This window comes from Ochotona princeps, chromosome 26 (genome assembly GCF_030435755.1).
Source record: "Ochotona princeps isolate mOchPri1 chromosome 26, mOchPri1.hap1, whole genome shotgun sequence".
Lineage (NCBI taxonomy): Eukaryota > Metazoa > Chordata > Mammalia > Lagomorpha > Ochotonidae > Ochotona > Ochotona princeps.
The window spans coordinates 369,425-392,820 of record NC_080857.1 but is presented as its reverse complement, the minus strand read 5'-3'; the positions used below and the strand labels follow the sequence as shown (position 1 = coordinate 392,820).

The following is a 23,396-nucleotide window of genomic DNA, read 5'->3' as shown; positions in this document are numbered from 1 at the left end:
CCGGGTCCAGGTGTGTCCATATCCAGGCTACCATCACAGGGCCTGTGCCCCAGGACTCCGCTGTACCTGCTCCGCAGAGGCCCGAGGGGCGCCGGCCTGTGTGCATCCAGTCCCTCTTCATCCTCTGCAGGAGCCGCAGGGCCGTCATGGACACCTCATGGTTTTTCTCCCCGAACTCCAGCAGATGGGCAAAACGCGGGATGTAGAGACATGGGTCTGCAGCACACAAAGCTGTGTCAGTGCCAGCCCTGGTGCCAGGCTGGCCTGCCAGGGAGGGGAGGGCAGGCACCCACCAATTCGCCTTCCCTCAAGACCACAGAGCTCTCCCGCCCTCCAGTGTTCTCCGAGGGTCTCAGAGTCGCACAGGTTCACAGGTGCTTAGCAGAGGGGGGCAGGAATAAAGAGCAGGAACCCGGGGCCTCTGCGGGTCAGTGTCGAGGAGCACAGTACGCAGCCACACACGATCTGTCCCCGAGTCCAGGCTGTGAGAGACGCGCCACTCAGGCTCAGGCTTGAGGACGACAGGGCTGGGTGAGCCCCAGGCCAGCATGGGACAAGCAGATGAAGCTGCCAAGGATTAGCCCAGAACAAGGAAGGGAGCAGCAGCACACAAAGGTGACCCGGGCTGGGCGTCAGCTTAGTTCCTCCTCTGACAGCAGGGGAGACGGAAACCCTGGATGCCCACAGCACGCACAAGCCCTCCAACCCAAAGGCGTTCCATCATGTGACTCAACTCCAAAGCCAGAGAGGACCCCAGCGCCTGAGTCCCCAAGGGACTGTGCCCTGAGCGGCCCTCCCCAACCCCCCACTGATCATGTGTGGCTGTGCCATGAATGACCCTACCCTTAGGTGGGCCCCAGGATGCGAACAGCCCTTCAGCTCAGCCCTACAGGAGACTACAGGGCAAAGAAACCAGACGGTGCTTCCCAAGTCATGTGACTACCTCAGGTGGCCACAAGGGCCATCTGGGTAGGCTGGAGCTACAGCCCATTTCCACTATTGAGTGCTTTTCAGTTTTGGGTCTCAATGATGTTTCTATAAAAGAGATACTAGGGGCCCAGCGCCGTGGCCTAGAGGCTAAAGTCCTCGCCTTGAAAGCCCCCGGATCCCATATGGGCGCCGGTTCTAATCCCGGCAGCTCCACTTCCCATCCAGCTCCCTGCCTGTGGCCTGGGAAAGCAGTTGAGGACGGCCCAAAGCCTTGGGACCCTGCACCCGGGTGGGAGACCCGGAAGAAATTCCAGGTTCCCGGCTTCAGATCGGCACAGCACTGGCCGTTGTGCTCACTTGGGGAGTGAATCATCGGACAGAAGATCTTCATCTCTGTCTCTCCTCTCTGTATATCTGACTTTGCAATAAAAATAAATAAATCTTAAAAAAAAAATAGATACTACATGGGCTGGTGCCCTAGCACGTGTCCTGTCATGACACCCACACGCCAGGTGTGGAGCACATGGACTCAGTTCTCAACACTGCTTCCTGCTAACTCAGATCCTGGGGGGCAGAGTGAGTACCAGCTCCAAAATTTGGCCCCTTCCTGGTCACTGAAAATATTGAGGAGTTAACCAGTAAAGAAGAAATGTGTTTGACCTAATACATTTTTCAAATAAAAAAAATATTGTGAGAAAGCTGACACATGTTTCTATGAGGCAGAGAAAGAGAGAGACCACATGCAAGTGAGCTGGCTTCCATCTGCTGGTCTACTCCAACTAATCTGCCAAAGCATAAGGGAAGGAGGAAGGTGGTGCCAGGAGCTTCTTCTAGCATGAACCATGAACAGCCTTCTGACACTGAGTAATTCTTACACCGGAAGAGACGCAGTTTCAAACTGCTTGTGACTCCCTGCAAACAAGTCGGGATCTTTGAGCAGGAGCGGGTCCTGTGGCGTCAGAACCCGCACTTCCCAGAGAGCTGGCGGCCGGGAGCACCGCTCGGAGACGCTGGAGCACTCCACACAAGCACCAGCTGCTGTGTCCAATCTGTGAGACCTTCCCTCACTAGAATGCACGCCAGAAAAGCTGGTTTCCAATCGACGCAGAAAACAACGCCAAATGGTCAAGCATGTGAGGCTGGGCAAAGGTCAGCCCCAGGAGGGTAGGGGCTCAATGCCAGGGAAGGGCAGCCGAGGTGACCAACCTGTAGACACAGGGCAACAAAAGGCACTGGAAATAGAAACTGGGACCCACGATAGCTGGAGGTTTTCCATGGTTCTCTTAATAGACCGCTCAGGGAGGAAAACTACCACAGGTCAATTCAACAAGCACATCCCAACTTCAGAGCAGAACGGACCTCTGTATCCACCGGAGTCGGCCCTCCACACAGCAAGAGCAGCAGGACAGACCACTCTAGTAACCAAGCAACCAAATCTCAGTCAGTTAGCCATGATTCCAGTTCCACAGAAGGCAGATGCGACTGCAGCCAATCAGGTTGTTTGTGAAACTCACTTCCTTTTCTCTGTCTATAAAAAGAAGCCCCTGTGGAGGGCAGTGAGCCTTCTTTCTGGAATGTTCTTCCTCCAGCACACACTGCTCAGTGCAGCTGGCCCAACACCTTTTATTCTTCAATAAAAAGAAACACGTCAAAAAAAAGTTAAGAAAAAACAAAAAATTAAATAAAAGAGAAAAAAATTTTTAAAGACAAAGGAGGGCCCAGCGCCGTGGCCTAGCAGCTAAAGTCTTCGCCTTGAAAGCCCCCAGATCCCATATCGGCACCAGTTCTAATCCTGGCAGCTCCACTTCCCATCCAGCTCCCTGCCTGTGGCCTGGAAAAGCAGTCGAGGACGGCCCAAAGCTTTGGGACACTGCACCTGCGTGGGAGACCTGGAAGAGGTTCCAGGTTCCCGGCTTCAGATTGGCGCAGCACCGGCTGTTGCGGCTCACTTGGGGAGTGAATCATCGGACAGAAGATCTTCATCTCTGTATATCTGACTTTGTAATAAGAATAAATAAATCTTAAAAAAAAAAAAAGAAAAAACTGGGGACAGTGCTGTAGCCTAGTGGATAAAGTCCTCGCCTTCACGTGCCAGGATCCCATATGGAGGCTGGTTCTAATCCCAGCAGCCCCACTTCCCATGTGGCCCGGGAAAGCAGTCAAGGATGGTCCAAAACCTTGGGACCCTGCACCCTCCTGGGAGACCCAGAAGAGCTCCTGGCTTCAGATTGGTTCAGCTCCAGCCGCTTGGGGAGTGAATCACTGGATGGAAGATCTTTGCAACAAAAATAGGTAAACAAATAAATAAGAAAGAAATGGACACAAGGGGGAGGGGAGGGCCAGGGACGGATCTGAACTAGCCAGCAGGTAGCAGAGGAGCGGGGAGCCCCCGTGGGTCAGCGCTGTGTACCAGCCGCCTTCAGCAGCCGGTGCGCTCCACCACCTGGAGCCGCGCCCTCCACAGCGAGCTGCTGCGTCGTCCAACGGCTAAGCGCTTGCCCCCAGCACCAGCCACCCTGGGTTCGGGTCCTAGCTCTGGCTGGAAGGTGTGGGTGGCCCTGCCGAGGCCGGAAACGTAAGCTCCAAGGGGTGTGGCCGTACTAGGGCCACACTTTCACTTCTGAAAACATTCTTTTTAGGAACATAACCTTCGTCAGGCTTCCCTGACACTGGGCCCTGGGCAGGTCCGGCGCAGGCGCGGCCGGCGGCACGTCACGTCCCCGGGGCGGGGCCTCGCCGCGCCGTGACGCACAGGGCCTCGCGCGCCGGGCGGGCAGGGGCGCGGGCGCCGGGCGGGTGGGGCCGCGGCGCGGGCTGCAGCGCCCTCCGGCCGCCGCGGCCCCATGCTGCTGCCGCTCGCCTGCCTGCACGGCCGCGTCGCGCAGTGCCTCAGCTCGCTGCTGGTGCTCGCCGAGCCGCTGCCCAGGCCCCGGCGCGGCGCGAGGGTGCGCGGCGCGGCGCCCACCTGCGCCCAGGCCGCCCCGGCCGCGAAGATGGCCGCGGAGCTCTACGCCCCTGCCGGCGCCGCGGCCGCCGCCACCGACCTGGCCAACAGCAACGCCGCGGCCGCCGCAGGCGCGACGGGCAGGAAGGCCGGCTCGCGCTGCCCGCCCAGCGCACCGGCCCCGGCCCCGCCGCCGCCCGCGCCCGCGCCGCCCGCGCCCAACAACAACAATTTGGAGAGCCCCAACTGGCAGTCCTTCCACCCGACGCTGCGCGAGAGGTGAGCCCGGCCGGCGCCCTCCCCTCCCCGGCGCGCGGGCGCCGGCCCGGCAGACCGAGCCCCCGTCCTCTGCCCTTGCAGGAACGCGCTGATGTTCAACAACGAGCTTATGGCCGACGTCCACTTCATCGTGGGGCCGCTCGGGGCAGCCAGGAGGGTGCCCGCCCACAAGGTCGGTGGGGGCCCGGCCGGGGACCTGACTGAGGGCGCGGGAGCAGTGGGCTGGAGCCCCCCGCGGCTCACGCGCCCGTCTCCCCCACAGTACGTGCTGGCCGTGGGCAGCTCCGTCTTCTACGCCATGTTTTACGGGGACCTGGCCGAGGTCAAGTCTGAGATCCACATCCCGGACGTGGAGCCCGCAGCCTTCCTGATCCTGCTCAGGTAAGTCGGGGAGCAGGGGCGGGGGAGGGCGCCGCTGCACAGGACGCCCACGCGAGCCTGTGCCCCAGGTACCTGTACAGTGATGAGATCGAGCTGGAGGCCGACACCGTGCTGGCCACGCTGTACGCGGCCAAGAAGTACATCGTGCCCGCACTGGCCAAGGCCTGCGTCAACTTTCTGGAGACCAGCCTGGAAGCCAAGAACGCGTGCGTGCTGCTGTCCCAGAGCCGGCTCTTCGAGGAGCCCGAGCTGACGCAGCGCTGCTGGGAGGTGATTGACGCCCAGGCCGAGATGGCCCTGCGCTCCGAGGGCTTCTGTGAGATTGACCGGCAGACGCTGGAGATCATCGTCACCCGGGAGGCCCTCAACACCAAGGAGGCGGTGGTCTTCGAGGCCGTGCTGAGCTGGGCCGGGGCCGAGTGCAAGAGGCAGGGCTTGCCGGCCACCCCGCTCAACAAGCGACACGTCCTGGGGCGCGTCCTGTACCTGGTGCGCATACCGACCATGAGCCTCGAGGAGTTTGCCAACGGCGCGGCACAGTCGGATATCCTGACGCTGGAGGAGACGCACAACATCTTCCTGTGGTACACAGCGGCCAACAAGCCCCTCCTCGACTTCCCCCTGGCCAAGCGGAAGGGCCTCACCCCGCAGAGGTGCCACCGCTTCCAGTCATCCGCCTACCGCAGCAACCAGTGGCGGTACCGCGGGCGCTGCGACAGCATCCAGTTTGCCGTGGACAGGAGGGTGTTCGTGGCCGGGCTGGGCTTGTACGGCTCGAGCTCTGGGAAGGCCGAATACACAGTCAAGATCGAGCTCAAACGGCTGGGCGTGGTCCTGGCGCAGAACCTGACCAAGTTTGTGTCCGATGGGTCCAGCAACACCTTCTCAGTGTGGTTTGAGCACCCGGTCCAGGTGGAACAGGACACCTTTTACACGGCCAGCGCCGTCCTGGACGGCAGCGAGCTCAGCTACTTTGGACAGGAAGGGATGACTGAGGTGCAGTGTGGGAAAGTGACCTTCCAGTTCCAGTGCTCATCAGACAGCACCAATGGAACCGGGGTTCAGGGCGGGCAGATCCCCGAGCTCATCTTCTATGCCTGAGACGCCAAGGGGGAGGCCAGGTGCAGGGGAGGTGCGGGACACCTCCTGGGCCCTGGGGACACTGCGATGGAGCCCCGGGGGCAGTTATGGGCATCAGGCAGTGCCTGGCCCCCTCCCCTGGCGCCTACGCCACCTGCACAGAGAAGTCACGCCACTTGCCCACCCAAGGGGGTTTTCATAATAAAGGCTCCAGAAAAGGACAGCCATGCGTGGGGAAGTTGTAACGGCAGTGCTGGGCACGTGGGCAGCACCTGCACCGCCACCTCAGTGCCTGGGTTTGACTCCCAGTTCCTGGAGGCAGCAGATGATCCCCACTGGCCACTCAGTAGACCTGGATTCCAGCCTCAGCCCCAACCCCAAGACACTGCAGGCAGTGAACAAGCAGGTGGGAGTTCTTTCATCTCTCACATAAGAACAAACCAAAAACACCTTCCAGCATGCTGGGCTGTCAGCCCCAGGCCTGTCCCCCACCACCCTGTCAGATGGCACTGCACCTGCTGAGGGCCCATAGTACTTGGGGACACTCAACACTCCCTCCCAGAGGGCCCCGAGCTTGGCTGGCTTCTCTGAAGCCACAGCTGGCCCTCCCACAGCCCAGAGGCCTACCTATGGCGGGTGCATTGATGCACAGCTCCCGTGCCAGCAGAAGGAAAGTCTTGCCCAGGACATACACGTTCACCTGTGGGGAGAACACCAGAAGAGACTGCGTTAGGAAGCAAGGACCCACTGGCTGCACGTGGCTCCCCTGGGGAAGCTCCAGGTCATGACTGCTGTTTGGGAGAACCTGCTGCAGGATACTGGCTAGGGCATCACTGCATGGTGGACATGCACCTAGGAGCACATGACAGCGCTGCTGGGCCCACACATACTGCCAAGCCAAAACCCCTACCCCAGCTGTCTTAGCCCTGCCCCCACCCCTCACTGGGTAACTGCCCCAGCTGTCTCACCGCCCTCTGTCCCTTCACTACATCCTGTCCTTAGTGACCCAGGAGCCCAGTTGAGGAGGTTCTCATGACCCCTGACCCAAGGCACAGGGAGGCTGCTTCAATGTGACAGGCCATCCAGGCTGGGCCAGCCCAGGGGCCTCACGTCGGTCACTTCAGAGACCCCAATATCCCCAGAGCCTTGTGCGTGAGGCCCTGGACAAGGCCCTGCCTTGCTGCCTGGGTGGGGGGGCAGACTCAGGTGAAGGACTAACAGGCCCATGAGGCAACATACAAAGTTGCTTGGGAGTATGTGGGAAGTGGTCAGTGCAGGAGTGCGGGCTGAATGGGCCAGCGGTTCTAAGTGTCCTGCCAAGGAATCCTGTGGCCTCATGCAGAGTTCCTAAGTGTACATGAGCATGCCAAGTACATGTGTGTAACACTCAGGCATGCTCTCCGCATGTATGAACAGGCATTTATGTGTAGGTGTGGCAGAAAATTATGCATGAATATGTTGCTAGGCAGAACTAGCCCAGAGCCGTCAGCGTGTGTCCGCCAGGGCCCAGCCCAGCCCAGGGTCATGACTGTGTGTCCGCCCAGGCCCAGCCCAGGGCCGTGAGCATTTGCCCACCTGGCCTACCAGCCCTCAGAGCTGAATTCCCAGCAGGCCCCTGCATGGCGGCCCTCCTGCAGTCTGCCTGTTTAGGCCACAGCAAAGCAAGAAATGCTGCTGGATGCCCAGGCTCTTGAGGGCTGCCCTGCCTTCTGCCCATACCCCCCTAAAGGTCCCAGACACACATGGTGGGACAGTATCCCCTAAAAGCCCTTCGGGTGGATGTAGCATGTGCAAAGTCCCAGGGGCAACGTGCAGCACCGTTGGAGGTCAGGGTTGCAGTACTGCCTGAGGCCCACCGTGTTCTCCCCTTCCGAGAACCCCTCAGCTGGCTCGAGAGCAGAGGGCTTCCCACACGGTGCCAGTTCCTGCAGGTTGCCAAGGGGTGGGCCCAGGAGATGCTTCACTTTTGGGGTATGGACAAAATCAGATGAATTCGAGGGGTCCCTTCTGTTCTCAACCTTCTGTTCGTTCCCTTAAAGTGTCCCGCCCTTGGGGCTGGCACTGTGTATCTTATAAGTATTCTATCTGGGGGCAGTTTAGGTCCGGGGCTCCACTTAAAATCCAGTTCCAGCTCCCTATTAATGTGCCTGGAAAAGCAGTGGAAAATGGCTCCGCACCCATGTGGGAGACCTGGAGGAGGTTCCTGGCTCTAGACTGGCCCAGCTCTGCTGCTGCAGCCATCTGGGAAATGAACTATAACTGCCTTTCCAATAAATAAATCTTTGGGGCAAGTCCCTAGGTCAGTCTCTTGCTAATAGAATGATGTTCTCGCCCAGTGCTGCCCCACTGGCCCTTCTTGCCTAGCACTGCCCCACTGACCCCTCACTTCCCAGTACGCCGCCTCCCCCAGGGACGGGGGCCATGGCTTTCAGTGGTACCTCCCCAGCTGAGGTCAGCCCTGATTGTGCAGGAGTGTCCACCTGATGGGCATCTGCTGTTTAATACCCTGATGGACGTCCCATACCTGCCTCTCCTGGCAAGTTACCAGGATGCACATGGGACCCCAGGGCCTTGAACTAAGCAGGGCACATCTGAAATGTGGAGCGACGAGATTATCACAATTCTAACAGGTTATTTTTAGCTTGACCACAAACTATTTCAGCAATAGCTGCTGAGAGATGCCAACCCAAGACAGCCGGGAGGATGAAAACCTGAGCCAGGCTGAGTGAACACCAGAGGCGCCACCCAGATCTGCAGACACGTGGTCAGTGCCACTCCCCTTCCTGAGTCCTCAAGAACGGCCTGCTGCCACCACCTTGTGACCAGAGGAACCTAGGGGTGGGTGTTCAACTGTGGGGTTTAGGTAACAGGAGCCCTCAGCAGCAAGGCAACTGCAGAGGGTACCCAAGCCAGGTCAGACCCAATACTTGGGACTTGGGCCATGGATACTGTCGCCATGCAGTGAGCAAGTCCTGAGCTTTTGGGAGGCCAGCGCACCAAGTGGCGTGAGGCTCCACCTGCTGGCCACCCAGCGGCGAGCTGTAGGGGTTATGGGTATGTAATGGCTGCCTAGAAACATCCATGGGTAAGGCCAGTGTGAGTGTAGGTGAGGGATGAATCCAGTGTGACTCCCAGCGACAGGGTCACTGAACTTGTTGGCAAGCTTAGGGACTGAGACCTGGTGTTTTGCAGGGGATAGTCTGTAAGATCTGTTTGGGTCAGACTGATTCACTAGCCCACATGGGAGTCCTGAGATGGAGTCCAGTAGCTGACTGAGTGTGGAACGGGATGGGTCACATCAGGAAGGGTCATGACACCAACCAGCACTCAAGGGAACCAGGTCCTGGGGTAGATTCTGCAGGGGATAAATGGGCCCAATATTGTGGAAATACAAGTCCCACTGGTTAGCTCAAGAGCTGGGGTGGTGATTCATGGAACCTGCCATCACTCACAGGTAAAGGAACCAACAACAGTCTGGGCAGGTCAAGGCAGCAGCACCCAAAGTGCATCCTAAAACGGTGTGGGGTGGGCCGGGCTGCAACATTTACCAGCCCATACAAGGCCAAGATGGAAGGGTAGACTATGCTGGGCACTGGCCTAACATCCACTGGCATGTATGAAATCTGGGTCTGGGAGTGGGTCAAGTGGGGAAACTTGGGTAACTCCCCTAGTGGGCCAAAACTCTCACTGATGATCACATGGTCCAGGCCTGGGGGTTGGGCTGGGCAAAGTAGCTCCAACTGTTGGCTAAAGTGCAGGTTGGTTATGGAAGGGGGCGGACCAGGCAGGATAGAGTAAACCTTAGCTCACCAGTAAGAACAGAAATCAAAGGCCAAGACAGGTGAGGGGCTATGCCAAGCTGGGTCAGAACAACCACTAGCATGCGTGCAATCTATGGCTGGGAACAGGCCCGATTGGGGAGGTAAGAGGACACCCTAGCTGGGTTGGGGTTCCCACTGGTGAGCGTGGGGGCTGGAGTTGGGGTACATTCTGGTCTGGATATGGTAGCAGTGTCCTCTGGCACAAGTGTGGACTGGGGCTGGACACACTAAGCCGGGCTAGACTCCAGCACCATCTGGTGCTCTAGAGGACCAGGGTAGATGTAGGATTGACTAGACTAGGCCTCTGCCCCTAGTGAGCCATGTGTAAGTAGTGTCTAGGTATGGACAAGCCTTGGCTGGGCTGAAACATCCAACAGTAAGATCTAGAATGGGCTGAAGGTAAGTCAGGAAAGGCCACCGTTCCTGCCAGGACGGGATGTGGACTAAGTAGGGTTGGCTCTTGGACCCACATATGTGCGCGAGTTCTGACATTGGGAGGGGTTTTGATGGAGGAGCCTGGGCAACTCCTCTGTCAGGACACAGTCCCTACAGGTGAGAGCAAGAACCAGGATAGGGAGCAGCCCAGACCAGACCAGGGAAAGGTACCCACCAGCATACATAGGTCAGGGGCAGACCAGGCTGAACCAGTTCACATCACCCATTGGTGAATTTGAGCACCAGAAGAGTGTGGGTCAGACCAGGTTCAATCACAACGCATACCGGTACAAAGTACGGCTGGGATTGGGTGCCTGGTGGGCTGGGCTAGGCTGTAACCCCCACCAGCATGAAATGGAACTGGGGGTGGGCCAGGCCGGGCCAGGCTACAGCACCCACTGGCAAGTGCCGAGGTGAGAGGGGCCATGCCAGACTGGGCCACAGCATCCAACCAGCACAAGTGAGAACCAGGGAGGGAGGGGGCAAAGCCAGTGGGGGAATGTGGAGGGCTCCCCTGCTGGATCGCCACTCCCATTGGACAGCAGGAGCTGGGATGAGGACAGACCAGACCTGGCAGGGCTACAACACCTGTGGGCCTCATGTGAGCTAGAGCAGGGGAAAGTCAGGTTGGGCTGAGTGTTCCTACTGATACAAGCATAAGCCAGGGTTGGTTGGGCTTTGCTGGAGCATCAGCTGGCAGATGCTGGCACTGGGGGCTAATTCTGTCAAGTTAAACTGCAGAACCACCTGGAGAGTGCATGATCCGGGAGTGGAAGTGGGCCCAGTAGGGAAACAGTAGGCATTTCCCTCTGGGGTTATCATTGCCACTGGAGAGCATGAAAACCAGGACTGGGGCAGCGGTGGCTAGACAGAACGGCACCCGCCAGCATGTGTGTGGGCTGGATAGTGGGCCTGGTTGGGTTGAACTAGGCTTCAATGCCCACTGACATGTAGGAGAGCTGAATGGGATGTGGGACAGACTGGAACAAGTCTGCTATACATACTGGCAAGCACAGGAACCAGGGCAAGGGGCGGGCCTGGTGGGGGTTATTGTGGGTTGCTCCGACTAAGTCGCAGCTCTCACTGGTTTGCCTGGAAGACAGGCTGGAAACAGAACTGATCCAGCAATTGCAACCACCAGCATATGCATAAGCTGATTGGGGTGATGGACTGTGCCAGACCCTGTACTGGTATTCACACACAAGAATCAGGTCTGGGATCACCTCAGACGAAGTTTCTTTGGGGATTCCTCCAACTGAACTGCTAATCTCAGAACCCCAACCATGAAGAGAATTGCAGGTTCGATGGCCTAACCATGGAGTGCAAGTGTCAAAGCTGAGCCACCTCAGGGGCTTGGACGGAGCAATGGACAGCGTATCTAGGTGTACATGGAGGATATAGCAACCCATCAGAACCTGCAGAGAACACTTGCTACCACAACGAAGGATGAAGGGCAGAACAAATCAACCAACTACCCCAGCCATGTGTTGGTAGTGAAGATCTGGGCAAACAGAGACTCTAAGGTGAACCATGTCAGCCAGTGGATTCAGGAGAGATTTCATCATGCTTGGAATAGTGAGACTGGTAGCAGTTCTGAACTGTTGAACTATCAAAACCACTTGAGCGGTACCCACGGAGCACGCCCCACATCGGGACCTGGGATGGGTGGGAGGCTGGGTAGGGCTTCTCCCTTTATCTCCCCCTTTACCCCAGATACAGAAAATAATAATAACCATAATAGTAATTGGAAGCAATGGTCTTACCCCCTTTCCTGTAACCCTTGACCCTTTGTGTCCTAACCAACTATGTAATTATCAAATAAAATAATTAAACAAAAAAAAGAATGGTCAGTGGGCCCCGGGCTCTGCCACAACGCAAGACGTGGGGTGTGGGGTCCAGAGCTCAAGGCCAGCACCCAGTGCTGCCCCTGGGACGCAGTGCCAAGCCCCCCCTGTGAGCACAGGGCCCTTGGTACGGTCTTGCCACTTTGCTCAGCTGTCTGGAAACAAGAGAAGCAACAGAAAATGCTGGCTCTGGGGCCCAGTCTGTCCCTCAACTGATGCTGCTGACAGGCTGCTCTGGAGCCAGACGTGCATGCGTCTTCTGGGACTCTCTCTGGCATGCAGCAACAGGGGGTACTGCCCAGTGCCCCCTCCACCAGTGTAGCCCCTCCCTCAGGGTAGTGTGGGGCCGGTACCTGGAGCAGGTCGCTGAGGTCGAGCAGCATGTCTGGAGCGCCAGTCAAGGGGCACACAGCTCTCAGCAAGTACCAGCCAGGCACCACGTCCAGGTCACCTCCACAGACGGGGGTTGGCAACGCGACGGCAGCCCCTACTGCCACGGGTGAGGGCCAGCAGGCTCCTCCTCCCGCTCTCCCACCAGGTGCAGGGTTGTAAGGACTCAGCCGACCTTGGGTGCTTTCCCAGGCCACAAGCAGGGAGCTGGATGGGAAGTGGGGCAGCTGGGACTGGAAGCAGTGCCCATTTGGGATGCTGGCACTGCAAGCAGAGGCTCTCGCACATGTCGCAACACCAGCTCCTAAGCTTACCTCCTAATCACATTTTTTGGGATTTTCTGAGTGTCCTTACCATCTTCAATATGCTCTGGCCTGGTATTTACTCACAAAGTGAAAACCAAGGCCCTGGAAAGGCCTGCACCAGAAACAGCACTGCTCCCGGCCTGAGCCAGGCTGCACAGCTGGGTTTCCAGGTGTGCACCTGCCAGCAAGTCTGCCGTGGCAGCACAGTTAATGCCTGAGCACCTCACCTGCACCAGTCTGACCTCCACAGGAGGAAGGACAAGCCCAGGCAACTGGCCAGCCCCGTCTGCTGCAGAGTGGCATCAGTGGGGCTCTGCCATGTCAGGGCAAGACCAGCAGATCTGAGGACACTCACTGGGGATGCAGTGGCCAGCCCTGTCCACTGCGGAGTGGCGTCGGTGGGGCTCTGTGATGCCAGGGCAAGGCCAGCAGGCCTGAGGACACTCACTGGGGACGCAGTGGCCAGCCCCGTCCACTGCGGAGTGGCGTCGGTGGGGCTCTGTGATGCCAGGGCAAGGCCTGCGGGTCTGAGGACACTCACTGGGGACGCAGTTGCACAAAGCACACATGTTGAAAGGAGCCAGGAATGAGACTTCTAACCTCCTGCAGCATCCCATGGGTTTCCTTGAACACAACCTGGTGCCTCACCCCACGGAGTTGACAGTACCTAGAAACCCACTGCACTCAGCTCTGTGCACCACAATGGGCACACATTCCACCTGGCCACAAGCCCATGGACGTCCTTGGGCTCCAACCTTGAGCACCTCCTGGTGGCTCCTGCCCAGCACTATCTCCCCAGCCCTCCTTTCTGCTACCTCTCGCTCCCTGGAAGCTGGAATTATCCAAAACCCACGGGGACCACCACAGCATCCCCAACACAGAGACGCCTCACACATGCCTATAAGTATGAAACCAGCTTGGAGAGTTGCAGGGCGGGCGCCAGTGCAGCATCAAGCTCCCAGTTCCCAGGTCCCACTAGGGCACACCTAAGAGGCGGTGGATGAGAGCTGGGTGAGCCAGCCGCGTGGCAGCCCTGGAGTAAACATGTAGCTCCTGGCTGCAGCCAGGTCCTGCCCAGGGGGAATGGGCACTGGGCACTGAAGCACCGAATGGGTGGTGTCCCTCTGTCCAGAGATGGGAATGACAACAAAACCAGGACACACTAGGAAAGGACATGCATGGTGGCCTGCACTCAGCACGTACTGCTCACTCGCCTACAAAACCCGCAGTGCTCATGACTCCCAGGCAAACACCACCCAACCAACAGCATGGGCATCTGGGCCACCTGCTTCTCACCAGGGGAGGAGCAGTCACCCATGACAGAGAACAAGGAGCCTGCAGCTTCCACATCCCCCACTGTGACCAGTGGCTGCGGCAAAAGGTACCCATGGCACCCAACAGCTGCAATTTGCACAGAACCAACGTCCACCTCTGTGTGACACAGGACACCTCAGTCACTGGGCACAGAGCCTCAATGTCTGTCCCGTGCCTGGAAGTTCCCTTCAAGGGTCTGACGCTGAGGTGACAGCACAGAACCCACCCAGCTCTGCAGGCACACAGGCAGGCAGGACAGGGCTGGCACAGGGCGAACTAGCTCCGTGGGTCTGGAGGAGGCAGGTCCCCGCAGCCACGCAGCCCAGTGCAGGCCGAGGCCTCCGGGCAGCACCTAGACAACTACAGGTGCAAGAAGGCTGGCAATCATCTCTGGTAGAAAAGCACATAGCCTAATATGGCCAGACAAATAAAAGCGGAAGAAAATCGAGAGTAAAAACAGAACATAAATACTCAACTAGGGGAGCTATCAAGAAGCCCCACAGGCTTAGAACTTCAGCACGTGCTGGGACTCAGCAGCTGGGTGGGGGGCAGGGTAGCAGAAGCCACACACCAAGAGCAGGTGCCTAGATCTCCTCACCGCAGGCGAGCGCATCGAGGAACGCGGGGAAGTGACGGCCAGGCCAGCACGCGAATGCTAACAGCAGGCAGTGGCAGCCACGGCAGCACAGCCCAGCTCCCAACATGCTGCTGGCTCCTTAGCCCAGGAAGAGATGTGCAGCCTGTGGCAGCCCCCTCCTCCAGAAGCAAGGATGCAGTAAAGACATCTCTGCCAGGGAAAAGATAGTTAGCACTGCAGTCAGGTCCACGGGCGTGACCCTGCGTGCTCAGCACACCTCCAGTCTGCTGCCTGCAGAGCGACATCACGGCAGAAGGCAAGGGCCTTGCATGTTATCTCTGGTTTTTGGACAGGGCACAGCTGAGGAGCCAGCAGCCTTTCTCCCAGCGGGTAGCCCACGTCCTGCAGCAGAGCACCTGGGCTTGGTCCTGGTTTCCGGGGCTTGTTTTGCTGAGGTACACCCCGGAAACCAGCAGAGGGTTCAGATAGTGGGGTCCCTGCCTGTGTTGAGCGCTCAGCTCCCACCAGACACCCCGGGAACAAACCACGGGAAACACAACAGATCAGTAAGGCCGAGTGTGGCTAGCACAGGCTGCTGACAGCGGGCAGCCAGCAGGGGCCCTGGCCAAGACACAGCTAAGGCACCTGGAACTCCTCCCAGCTCTCATGAGGGCAGAGAAGCAGCAGTGTGCCAGGGGCTTCTGAGGTCCAGGGCGCCAAAGATATGAGAGCAGGGTGCTGGGCCCTCACCGTGGGGGTCACCTACAAGCCAACGGACTCAGCAGCTGCACTGTCTGGTAGGTGAATTTCCTCTCAGTAAAGCTATTACCAAGACAAAGACTAGGAGAAGCCGAACAGGAGGGCAGAACTCGTCCACTTACGACAAACAGGGGGTCACTCAGCAGACAGCAGAGGGGCCGTTTGGAGCAGCTTCCAGCAGTGGACACTGTAGCAGGCTGGGGTCCACCTGTGACGCCGGCATCCTGCCCCGGAAAGCTGGCAGCTCTGCCTCGGGTCCAGCTTTCTGTTCCCGTGCCTGGGGCAGCAGAAGATGGCCCCACGGGGGAGAACAGACTGGAGTTCCTGGCTCCTGGTTCCAGCCTTGCCCAGACCCACGGACACAGCATCTGGGGAGTGACCCAGAGAATGGGACACACCCCTCTCTGCACTGTGTGTGTGTGTGCGCGCGCACGCACCTGTGTGAACATCTTCAAAAATGACAAAGAACTATCTCTAACTAGTGTTTAGCAACTGACATAATGTGAACAAACGTCTTACATTTACAAGACACAACTCGATCACACTAAATGAACAGTGTGTCACCGATGCTGGTCCGTGATTACGCTTCCACACAAAGCTAGTCCAGCTGGCAGGGAATGGCCACTCCCGACACCCGTGCAGGCCTGCCTGCATCACCCGGACATGCCAAGGGCTTGACAGGGAACGCAAGTCTGGGTCAATGGCACAAGTTTGGACACAAAATATGAGAAAATAAAACCCAGCAGTAAGCAAAAACGATAACATGTCTATAATGAGTCTAAGCTAAGGTCTGTTTAATCTTTAAAAATCAACCAATCTGGGCCCGGCGCCGTAGCCTAGAGGCTAAGGTCCTCACCTTGCATGTGCCAGGATTCTATACAGGCACAGGTTCTAATCCCAGCAGCCCCACTTCCCATCCAGCTCCCTGTCTGTGGCCCGGGAAAGCAGTGGAGGACAGCCCAAAGCCTTGGGACCCTGCACCTGCATGGGAGACCCGAAAGAGGCTCCTGGCTCCTGGCTTCGGATAGGCGCAGCTCTGGTTGGGGCAGTGACTGGGGGAGAGAACCAGCGGATGGAAGGTCTTTGTGTCTCACTTCCTCTCTGTAACTCTGTCTTCCCAATACAAATAAATAAATCTTAAAACACACACGAAAAGACAGCTAACGTGAGGCAAGCAGAGGAAAGTGCCGCCCAGGCCCCCATGACTGTGGCCGTGAACTCCAAGGTCACAGAAGAGCTGCTGCCTCTGCAGCAAAACCCACCCGCGAAGGGAGAGCAGGAGCCGGGCCGCAGGGCCGAGGCAGGTCTGCCCCAGGCCACTTGACGGGCTCACCATTCAGAGGGGCTCAGACACAGGCTTCCTCAAGGAGAGCAGGGACCAGCAAGCAAAGAGAGGGGCGAGAGGACGACATTCCCCAACGGGAGAAGAGGTGGAAGGTTCCAGAGGAGCTGCAGGAAGAAGAAACGGCCAGCCTCCTGACACCTGTGCTGGTCCAGAGCGGGAGCTGCCCGCTGAGAGGTGCGCTGGCAGAGCTGCCAGGATGGAGGGAGACCAGCAAAGCCCTCCAATCAGGGCATCTCCGCAGCGAGAGCATGCTGGACACTGTGCCCAAGGGCCGGAAGAAAACCTGGGCCATGACCTCTCGGGCAGCAGGGCCCCATCCTGCCCTCGCAGCCCTGCAGATGACACCCCGTCACTGGCACTCCCATGCCACGGCATGTGGGAGGAGCCCACGAGACCCAAGCTCCCCACTCCCAAGGATACGTGGTGTGCCTTCCGTGCGGCAGACCAGGTAGAGACAGGCAGCGATCACGTGCGCCATCTTGCGGCCGCGGGTCAGGTGCTTGCTCACGGCCATCTTGAAGAAGTTGAAGGCTGTGTCCAGGCAGTGCTGGTTCAGCTGCAGCTGGCTTCCCAGGTGGTGGATGTGGCGCCGCCCTAGGCCACACAGAGACGCAAGGTGAATTCCAACAGTGAGGACACCGACTAGCACACCCCTTCCACCAGAGGACCCAAGCCTGATGCCCAGCGCTCGCCCAAGTGCCCGGGTTCCTGTCAGCCACACGGCCCTGTCAACCCGCCCTACATCTGCTTCTCCAATAAAGAAGTGGGCCAGGGGCCCGGCAGCGTGGCCTAGCGGCTAAAGTCCTCGCCTTGAAAGCCCCGGGATCCCATATGGGCGCCGGTTCTAATCCCCGCAGCTCCACTTCCCATCCAGCTCCCTGCTTGTGGCCTGGGAAAGCAGTTGAGGACGGCCCAATGCATTGGGACCCTGCACCCACGTGGGAGACCCGGAAGAGGTTCCTGGTTCCCGGCTTCGGATCGGTGCGCATCAGCCCGTTGCGGCTCACTTGGGGAGTGAATCATCGGACGGAAGATCTTCCTCTCTGTCTCTCCTCCTCTGTGTATATCTAGCTGTAATAAAATGAACAAATCTTTAAAAAAAAAGAAGTGGGCCAGGAGATGTGTAAGCTAACCCTACAGCCCATGTGGCACACCCCTGACGGGCTGTGAACACAACGCACACCACTGCTGAACTGATCGGTAAGGAAAACAAGAACACAGGTTTGCTTAAAGGATGTATTGCTTCAAAGACAGAGAAAGCTCCCATGTACCAGTTCCCTCCAGACATCCGCTGCTGGGAGGAAGCCAGGCTGGCACCCGGAACTGGAAATGCAACCCACGCTTCCTAGGAAGACGGCATAAGCCCTGCCACACGAGCCACAACTTGGGGCTGGCCTTGTGATATAGTGGATGAATCCTCCGCCCGTGACACCAGCATCCGATACAGGCTCCAAAACTGACAGAGAAGCAACAGTAACCAAACCCTGGCATGGGGACAGACGTCCTGGCCCATGGCACAGGCTGAGTCCAGAAGTAAGCCCTCGTCCTCATGCTCAACTGGTTTCCCACTAGGGAAGCCAGCAAGGGTCCCATGGAAAACAGGAGCTTTCAATCCACTGTCCTGGGAAACGCAGACACACACAAAAGAACGAATCTCGAGTCTCGGTCTCTACCTAGCACCACGCCAAGACGAGTAAAACCAACACCTATCCCATAAGGCTCGGAAGAAATCCCAGGGCCAGCTGCTTGGACCGAGGACCGCATCGGGACAGGCAGAGACAACGTCCCAGCGACACACCGAGTGAGAACACCCGAATCATATCTAAACTGGACAAAGAACTTCCCTAGCGCACTAGCATCGTGCATAAAGCCACGGCCTGTGGCACTAGCCTCCCACAGGGGCACTGGTTCAAGTCTGGCTGCTCCACTTCCAATTCATCTCCCTGCTGAGGACCCCGGGGAGGCAGCTGCGGGTGGCCCAAGGGCTTGGGGCCCAGCACCTCCAGAGGCGGCCCAAAGACCCTGCCGGCTTCAGCCTTGACCACTGTGGCTATTCAAGGGATGAACCAAAGTGTGAGAAATCTCTCTCTTTCTTCACTCTGCCTTTCAAAGAAATGAAAGAACAAACTCTCCTAGCTCAACAATAAGACGACTGACCCAACAGAAACAGGTTTAGGAGAGCGGGAACTCAGCCTCCCGACAGCAGCAGGGATGCCCGCGGGAGCAGGCTGGCAGCTGCCAATTCTCCTGGTCTCCACCTCTTGTGCATAAATATACCCTCTTCGCAGCTTTCACAAAAGGGTGATGGGCCCGGCAGCATGGCCTAGCGGCTAAAGTCCTCGCCTTGAACGCCCCGGGATCCCATATGGGCGTTAGTTCGTGTCCCGGCAGCTCCACTTCCCATCCAGCTCCCTGCTTGTGGCCTGGGAAAGCAGTCAAGGACGGCCCAAAGCTGCGCCCGCGTGGGAGACCTGGAAGAGGTTCCTGGTTCCCGGCTTCGGATCGGCGCACACCGGCCCGTTGCGGCTCACTTGGGGAGTGAATCATCGGATGGAAGATCTCCTCTCTGTCTCTCCTCCTCTCTGTATATCCGGCTTTCCAATAATAATAAAATCTTTAAAAAAAAAAAAAAAAAAAAAAGGGTGATGAATCTGAAGAGACGTGTCTCCACCCGTGACAGACACATCACCACATCCCCGCGATGTCAGGGTGCCACAGACGCACTGCTCTGAACTCACGGCTCAGGGCCACGGCCCAGGGGAGGCCTCAAAGCCCCGGATGACCCCGCCTGAATGCAGCCTCCACTGAGCTCGGAGAAGGCCATGGCAGGCACTGGGCCCACGCGCAGGGCAGGTCTCACCCATCCCGAGCTCCTGCACTGCGGCCCCAGTGCCAGAGCCCACCCATGGCCATCTGGCAGGAGAGTACCGTTCTGCAGGGTCTGTGCTCTCGACTCCTTCCCCAGATTCACATGGAAGCCACCGCCCAGAGTCGGAGTCTTGCCAGCACCTAGAACACAGAGACTAGTTAGCAGCAGGTCAGGACCCACGTGGGTGAAGCACCACAGGGATGATGCTGTCACTCACACGGACCCAGCCATGACCTGCCCGAGCCCCCACAGGGGGGCCGTCTGCTTTCTGCCATGTTGTGCTGTGCCCCAAGTCCAGAGCCCCAGCAAACGCAGAGGGGCACCCCTGGCCAGCACCTCATGCCACACTCTCTGGCCAGCCTACCCACTGCACCTGTCCTCTGACACTTCAGCAGGTCCTTCTTCCCACTGGACAACAGGTGTCCAGAGGGCAGGGACCATGCCCTGTGTCACTCTAAGCCACCAGGTAGCTGGCTCACAGGAGGCACCCAGTGCACAGCCTGGTCCACTGAGGCCTGCTGGGCACTCTGCCAGGGAACTCTAACAACTGACTGCTGTACCCCACCCAGCAGGGTTCAGGGCTGGCACTCAGGCACTATGCCCATGAAGATACCAGGTGGCTCCGGGGGAGGGGTCCTTCCCCTGCCCCTGCAGTCACTGTGAACAAAGGCGGCCTTGGTCCTCAGCCGCCGGCACAGGAGCCAACGTGACTGTGACAGAGTACAGACACACACCACGCAGGCCTGTGCAAGAGACATAGTGAGGATGAGACAGGGACCCACGGAACCCCGGGGACAGATACTCTGAGGAAGTCGTGGGGCCACAAATGCAGGCTGAGAACGGGCACGGCCTGAGTTTATCAGAGAAGGAACCCCAAGGACTCACAGCCGGAAGCAACCAGAAATCAAAGTAGCCAAGAAAACGCTAAGGCAGCCAGCCGGACAACAGCTGGGCTGGGCACAGCCCTAACAGTCCAGCAGCCATCTATTGCCCCCTGGTGGTGGAGGGAACCACAGGCCTCCCACCCGGGCAGCCAGCTGCACCTGCAGACAGCTTGGGAGTCACAACCAGGCTTCCTTTTCGTCCTAAGTTTTATTTGAAAGCCAGACCTAGAGAGAAAAAAGACAAGACGGGAAACCCACAGGGAAGGCCACAGTCGCTCCTGGCACTCCACCAGAGCCTCCATATCTCAGCCTGGTCCCCACAATCTTCCAACTTTCCTTTTAGAAAAAGAAAAAAATTGCCCATTGTTCCATTAAAATGGGATATGCAACTGCAACAAATTACTCAATGTCGCATTAGAAAAAGGACAGTGGGGCCAGCCTTGAGGTGTAGTGGCTGGGCTGCCACCTGCGGCAACATCATCCCATACATATATAACTACTGTTTTATTTAGTGAAGGGGAAAAAAAGCCACCTCAACAAACTAAAGAAAAATACAGGATACCATCAGTACACACAGAAGAGCATCCCAGGAATAAACACACTCGTGATCGCAACCTTAGGAAAGCCAGAATGAAGACAAACTGCACACACAGACCCACAGAGCCCCCCACCCGAGGGACAGAACAGCCCACACAAACACACCCAAGGGACAGAACAGGTCACACACACACCCCACACCCGAGGGGCAGTACAGCCCACAAACACACAACACACACCGGAGGCACAGTACAGCTCACACACAGTCGGCCCTCTGCACAGACAACCCCAGGGACGCCTTAAACAACGGCAGTGGCTGAAGCTGCTGCCCACCGAGCTCCCTTCGAGGCTGGTTCGCGTCCGCGCTGGGCAGGCAGTGGCGGATGGCAAGGCCTGGGGACCCGAAGCTCTGGCTCCTGGCCTAGGATGGACCCCGTAGGGCAGGGAACCCGCGGATGGAGGTCTGCCTCTGCAGCACCAGTAGCACCCAGGGTCACTGCAGCGACGCGGGCTCCGCTCCCTGGGGCGGCAGAGTCCACCCGGGACCGCGCACTCACCGTCCAGCGACACGAACTGGCCCACGGCCGACGAGCCGCCGCCGCCGTGCTCCACGAACTGCACCTCGGACACGATGATGTTGTCCTCCAGCACCGAGCCGCAGGCCGTGCACACCGCGTCGCCGCGCGCCGCGTCCAGCTCGATGTCCGTGCCGCCGCAGCCGCGGCACACGCGGCCCGTCATGCTGGCGGCTCCGGCCCCGGCCCCGACCCCGGCCCGCCGCCTGCCGCCCGCCGCCAGGCCCCGCGCAGCCGCGTCCGCCCGCCGCGCTCTCGCGAGGCCGCCCCGCGCCGCACTGCCGACTGGCAGCGGCAGATTCGCGCCGCCCGCCGGAAGCGGGCCGCCCTCAACGGCCGCCGGGACGGGCACGGGTCCCGCGGGCTCCGGGACCGCGCGACGCCGACCCTTCGGGAAGGAAGGCCGCCCGGGAGGCCCGGCCGTGCGCGCCGAGCGCCGTCGGGAGAGGCGGGACCTGCGCGGTGGGCGGGGCTAGCGCCGAGCACTCCCTGCGTGGGCGGGGCCTGGCTAGAGCGGGGCTCCGCGGTGGGCGGGACTAGCAAAACGTGTCCACCGTGGGCGTGGCCTGCAAGGCGGGCGGGGCCTGGGTAAAACATGGCCTCAGTGGACGTGACGGGTGGGCGGGGCCTAGGGCGATGGGCGGGGCCGACGCGCGGACGGGGGCGGGCCCTGAGCATGGGCTTGGAGACCGGCTGAGCGGTTCGCCCCTGTGAGGGCTGCGCGTACTCAGGGCTGCCCGCCGCCCCGGGGTTCGAAGGTGCGGCCTAGGTGGGACCCGGGGACGCCCCTCGTGCTGTGCGTGCTCCATGCCTGCAAGCCCCGGCTTCCCACGCCCCGCAGCCCGAAGGTGCCCACCTGCCTGGTCCCGGCGTAGCCGCGCGGTCCGTGGGGACGGTCCCGGGACGGACCTTGGACGCCTTGGCTGCGGCTGCTGCCCTCACTTCTGCCCGCGGCGCCCCGAGGCGGCCTGGGCCCCCCACCCCCGGACTCCACGGAACTCCTGCCTGCCGGCTTCAGCCTGGCCGAGTTCTGGGCAGGGGGGAAGCAGCAATGGGGACTGTTAAAAGAGAAAGAATGTCCACAGGGTTTTCAAAGGCTTGAAGGTGATTCTAAAGCTTTCTGGAATGAGTCACCTGCACCTGGTGGCTCATTTAGGAAATTCTTTGGGGGAAAACAGGAAAGCTAGAAACGAGAATTCCACTGTGTAGTTTGTGACATTGCATTGTGACAGGGCTTGATGCTAACGTGTTGCTGGGGGTGCCTGCATCACAGAGGCCTTTGGGGGGCAAACCACCAAACGTAAGATCTGTCTGTTCCCTCACCAGCTGTGGGCTGAGTGGTCCCTGTCCTCCTTTGCATCCTTCCAAGATTCTTTTCTGCTACCTGTGATTTGGTTTTATTTTATTTTTCTTTCTTAAAGAATGGCTTATTCAGAAGGCGAGCCACAGAGAGGGATACCATCTCTCCGTGTGCAAGAGAACTCTTCCACCTGCTAGTTCACTCCTCAAAAAGGCTGCAACTGCCAGGGAGGGGCCAGGCTGAAGCCAGGAGCTCCTTCTGGGTATCCCCATGAGTGGCTGGGGCCCAAGTCCTCAGGGCATCACTGCCTGCCTCCCAGGCACAGGTAGCAGGGAGCTGGATCAGCAGAGTAACTGTGAGTGGACCTGTGCTACTATGGCTGCTAGCCTTGTGAGCCGTGGCTCTCTGTGCTGCTCCACGGCCCTGTGTGAGGTGCCAGTAACCTTATCCAGTGCCAACTTCATTGATATTGTCTGCCAGTTATGAGGTTCCTGTATCATTCACTTCCCATACATTGCCAGTATCTGATGAAAGTCTGTATCTTCTCATTTTTTTCCTTTGAACTTATTAGTCGTATATATATTTTTACTTGAACGGCAGATTTACAGAGAGCGGGAGAGAAAGATCTCCCATCCACTCCTCAAATAGCTGTAATTGCCAGAGCTGAGCCATGCTTTACTGAGCCGTGCTCGTCTGCTCTCCAGGCCACAAGCAGGGAGCTGGATGGGAGGTGGAGCAGCCGGGACATGAGCCAGAGCCTATATGGGATGCCTGTTCCACAGATGGAGGATTAGCTTGTTATACTACTGCATGGGCTCCATTTATCA

General features: G+C 58.7%; 2 protein-coding genes across 4 annotated transcripts in view; one reads left to right on the top strand and one right to left on the bottom strand.

The window, feature by feature from the left end:
* Positions 1-21,494, bottom strand: part of BRF1 (BRF1 RNA polymerase III transcription initiation factor subunit) — a 33,925-nt gene extending 12,431 nt beyond the window's left edge. Inside the window, exons 1-6 of one of the 3 annotated variants that reach the window (XM_058655154.1) lie at positions 21,252-21,494; positions 19,333-19,413; positions 16,825-16,998; positions 12,068-12,099; positions 6,242-6,314; positions 67-216 (exon numbers count right to left, since the gene is read on the bottom strand). In XM_058655154.1, coding sequence (XP_058511137.1) covers positions 67-216; positions 6,242-6,314; positions 12,068-12,099; positions 16,825-16,998; positions 19,333-19,413; positions 21,252-21,435 — 694 coding nt within the window. In that variant the 5' untranslated portion in view covers positions 21,436-21,494. Of the gene's footprint in view, positions 1-66; positions 217-3,895; positions 4,065-6,241; positions 6,315-12,067; positions 12,100-16,824; positions 16,999-19,332; positions 19,414-21,251 lie in introns of those variants that run through there. The other 2 variants (XM_058655156.1, XM_058655155.1) reach the window with 2 other exon arrangements.
* BTBD6 (BTB domain containing 6) lies at positions 3,700-5,835 on the top strand. The gene is made up of 4 exons (XM_012926749.3): positions 3,700-4,153; positions 4,235-4,325; positions 4,416-4,534; positions 4,603-5,835. Exons 1-4 carry the CDS (start codon positions 3,774-3,776, stop codon positions 5,633-5,635), a joined length of 1,623 nt encoding a protein of 540 aa, XP_012782203.2. The 5' UTR covers positions 3,700-3,773; the 3' UTR covers positions 5,636-5,835.
* Positions 21,495-23,396: the final 1,902 nt, after the last annotated feature.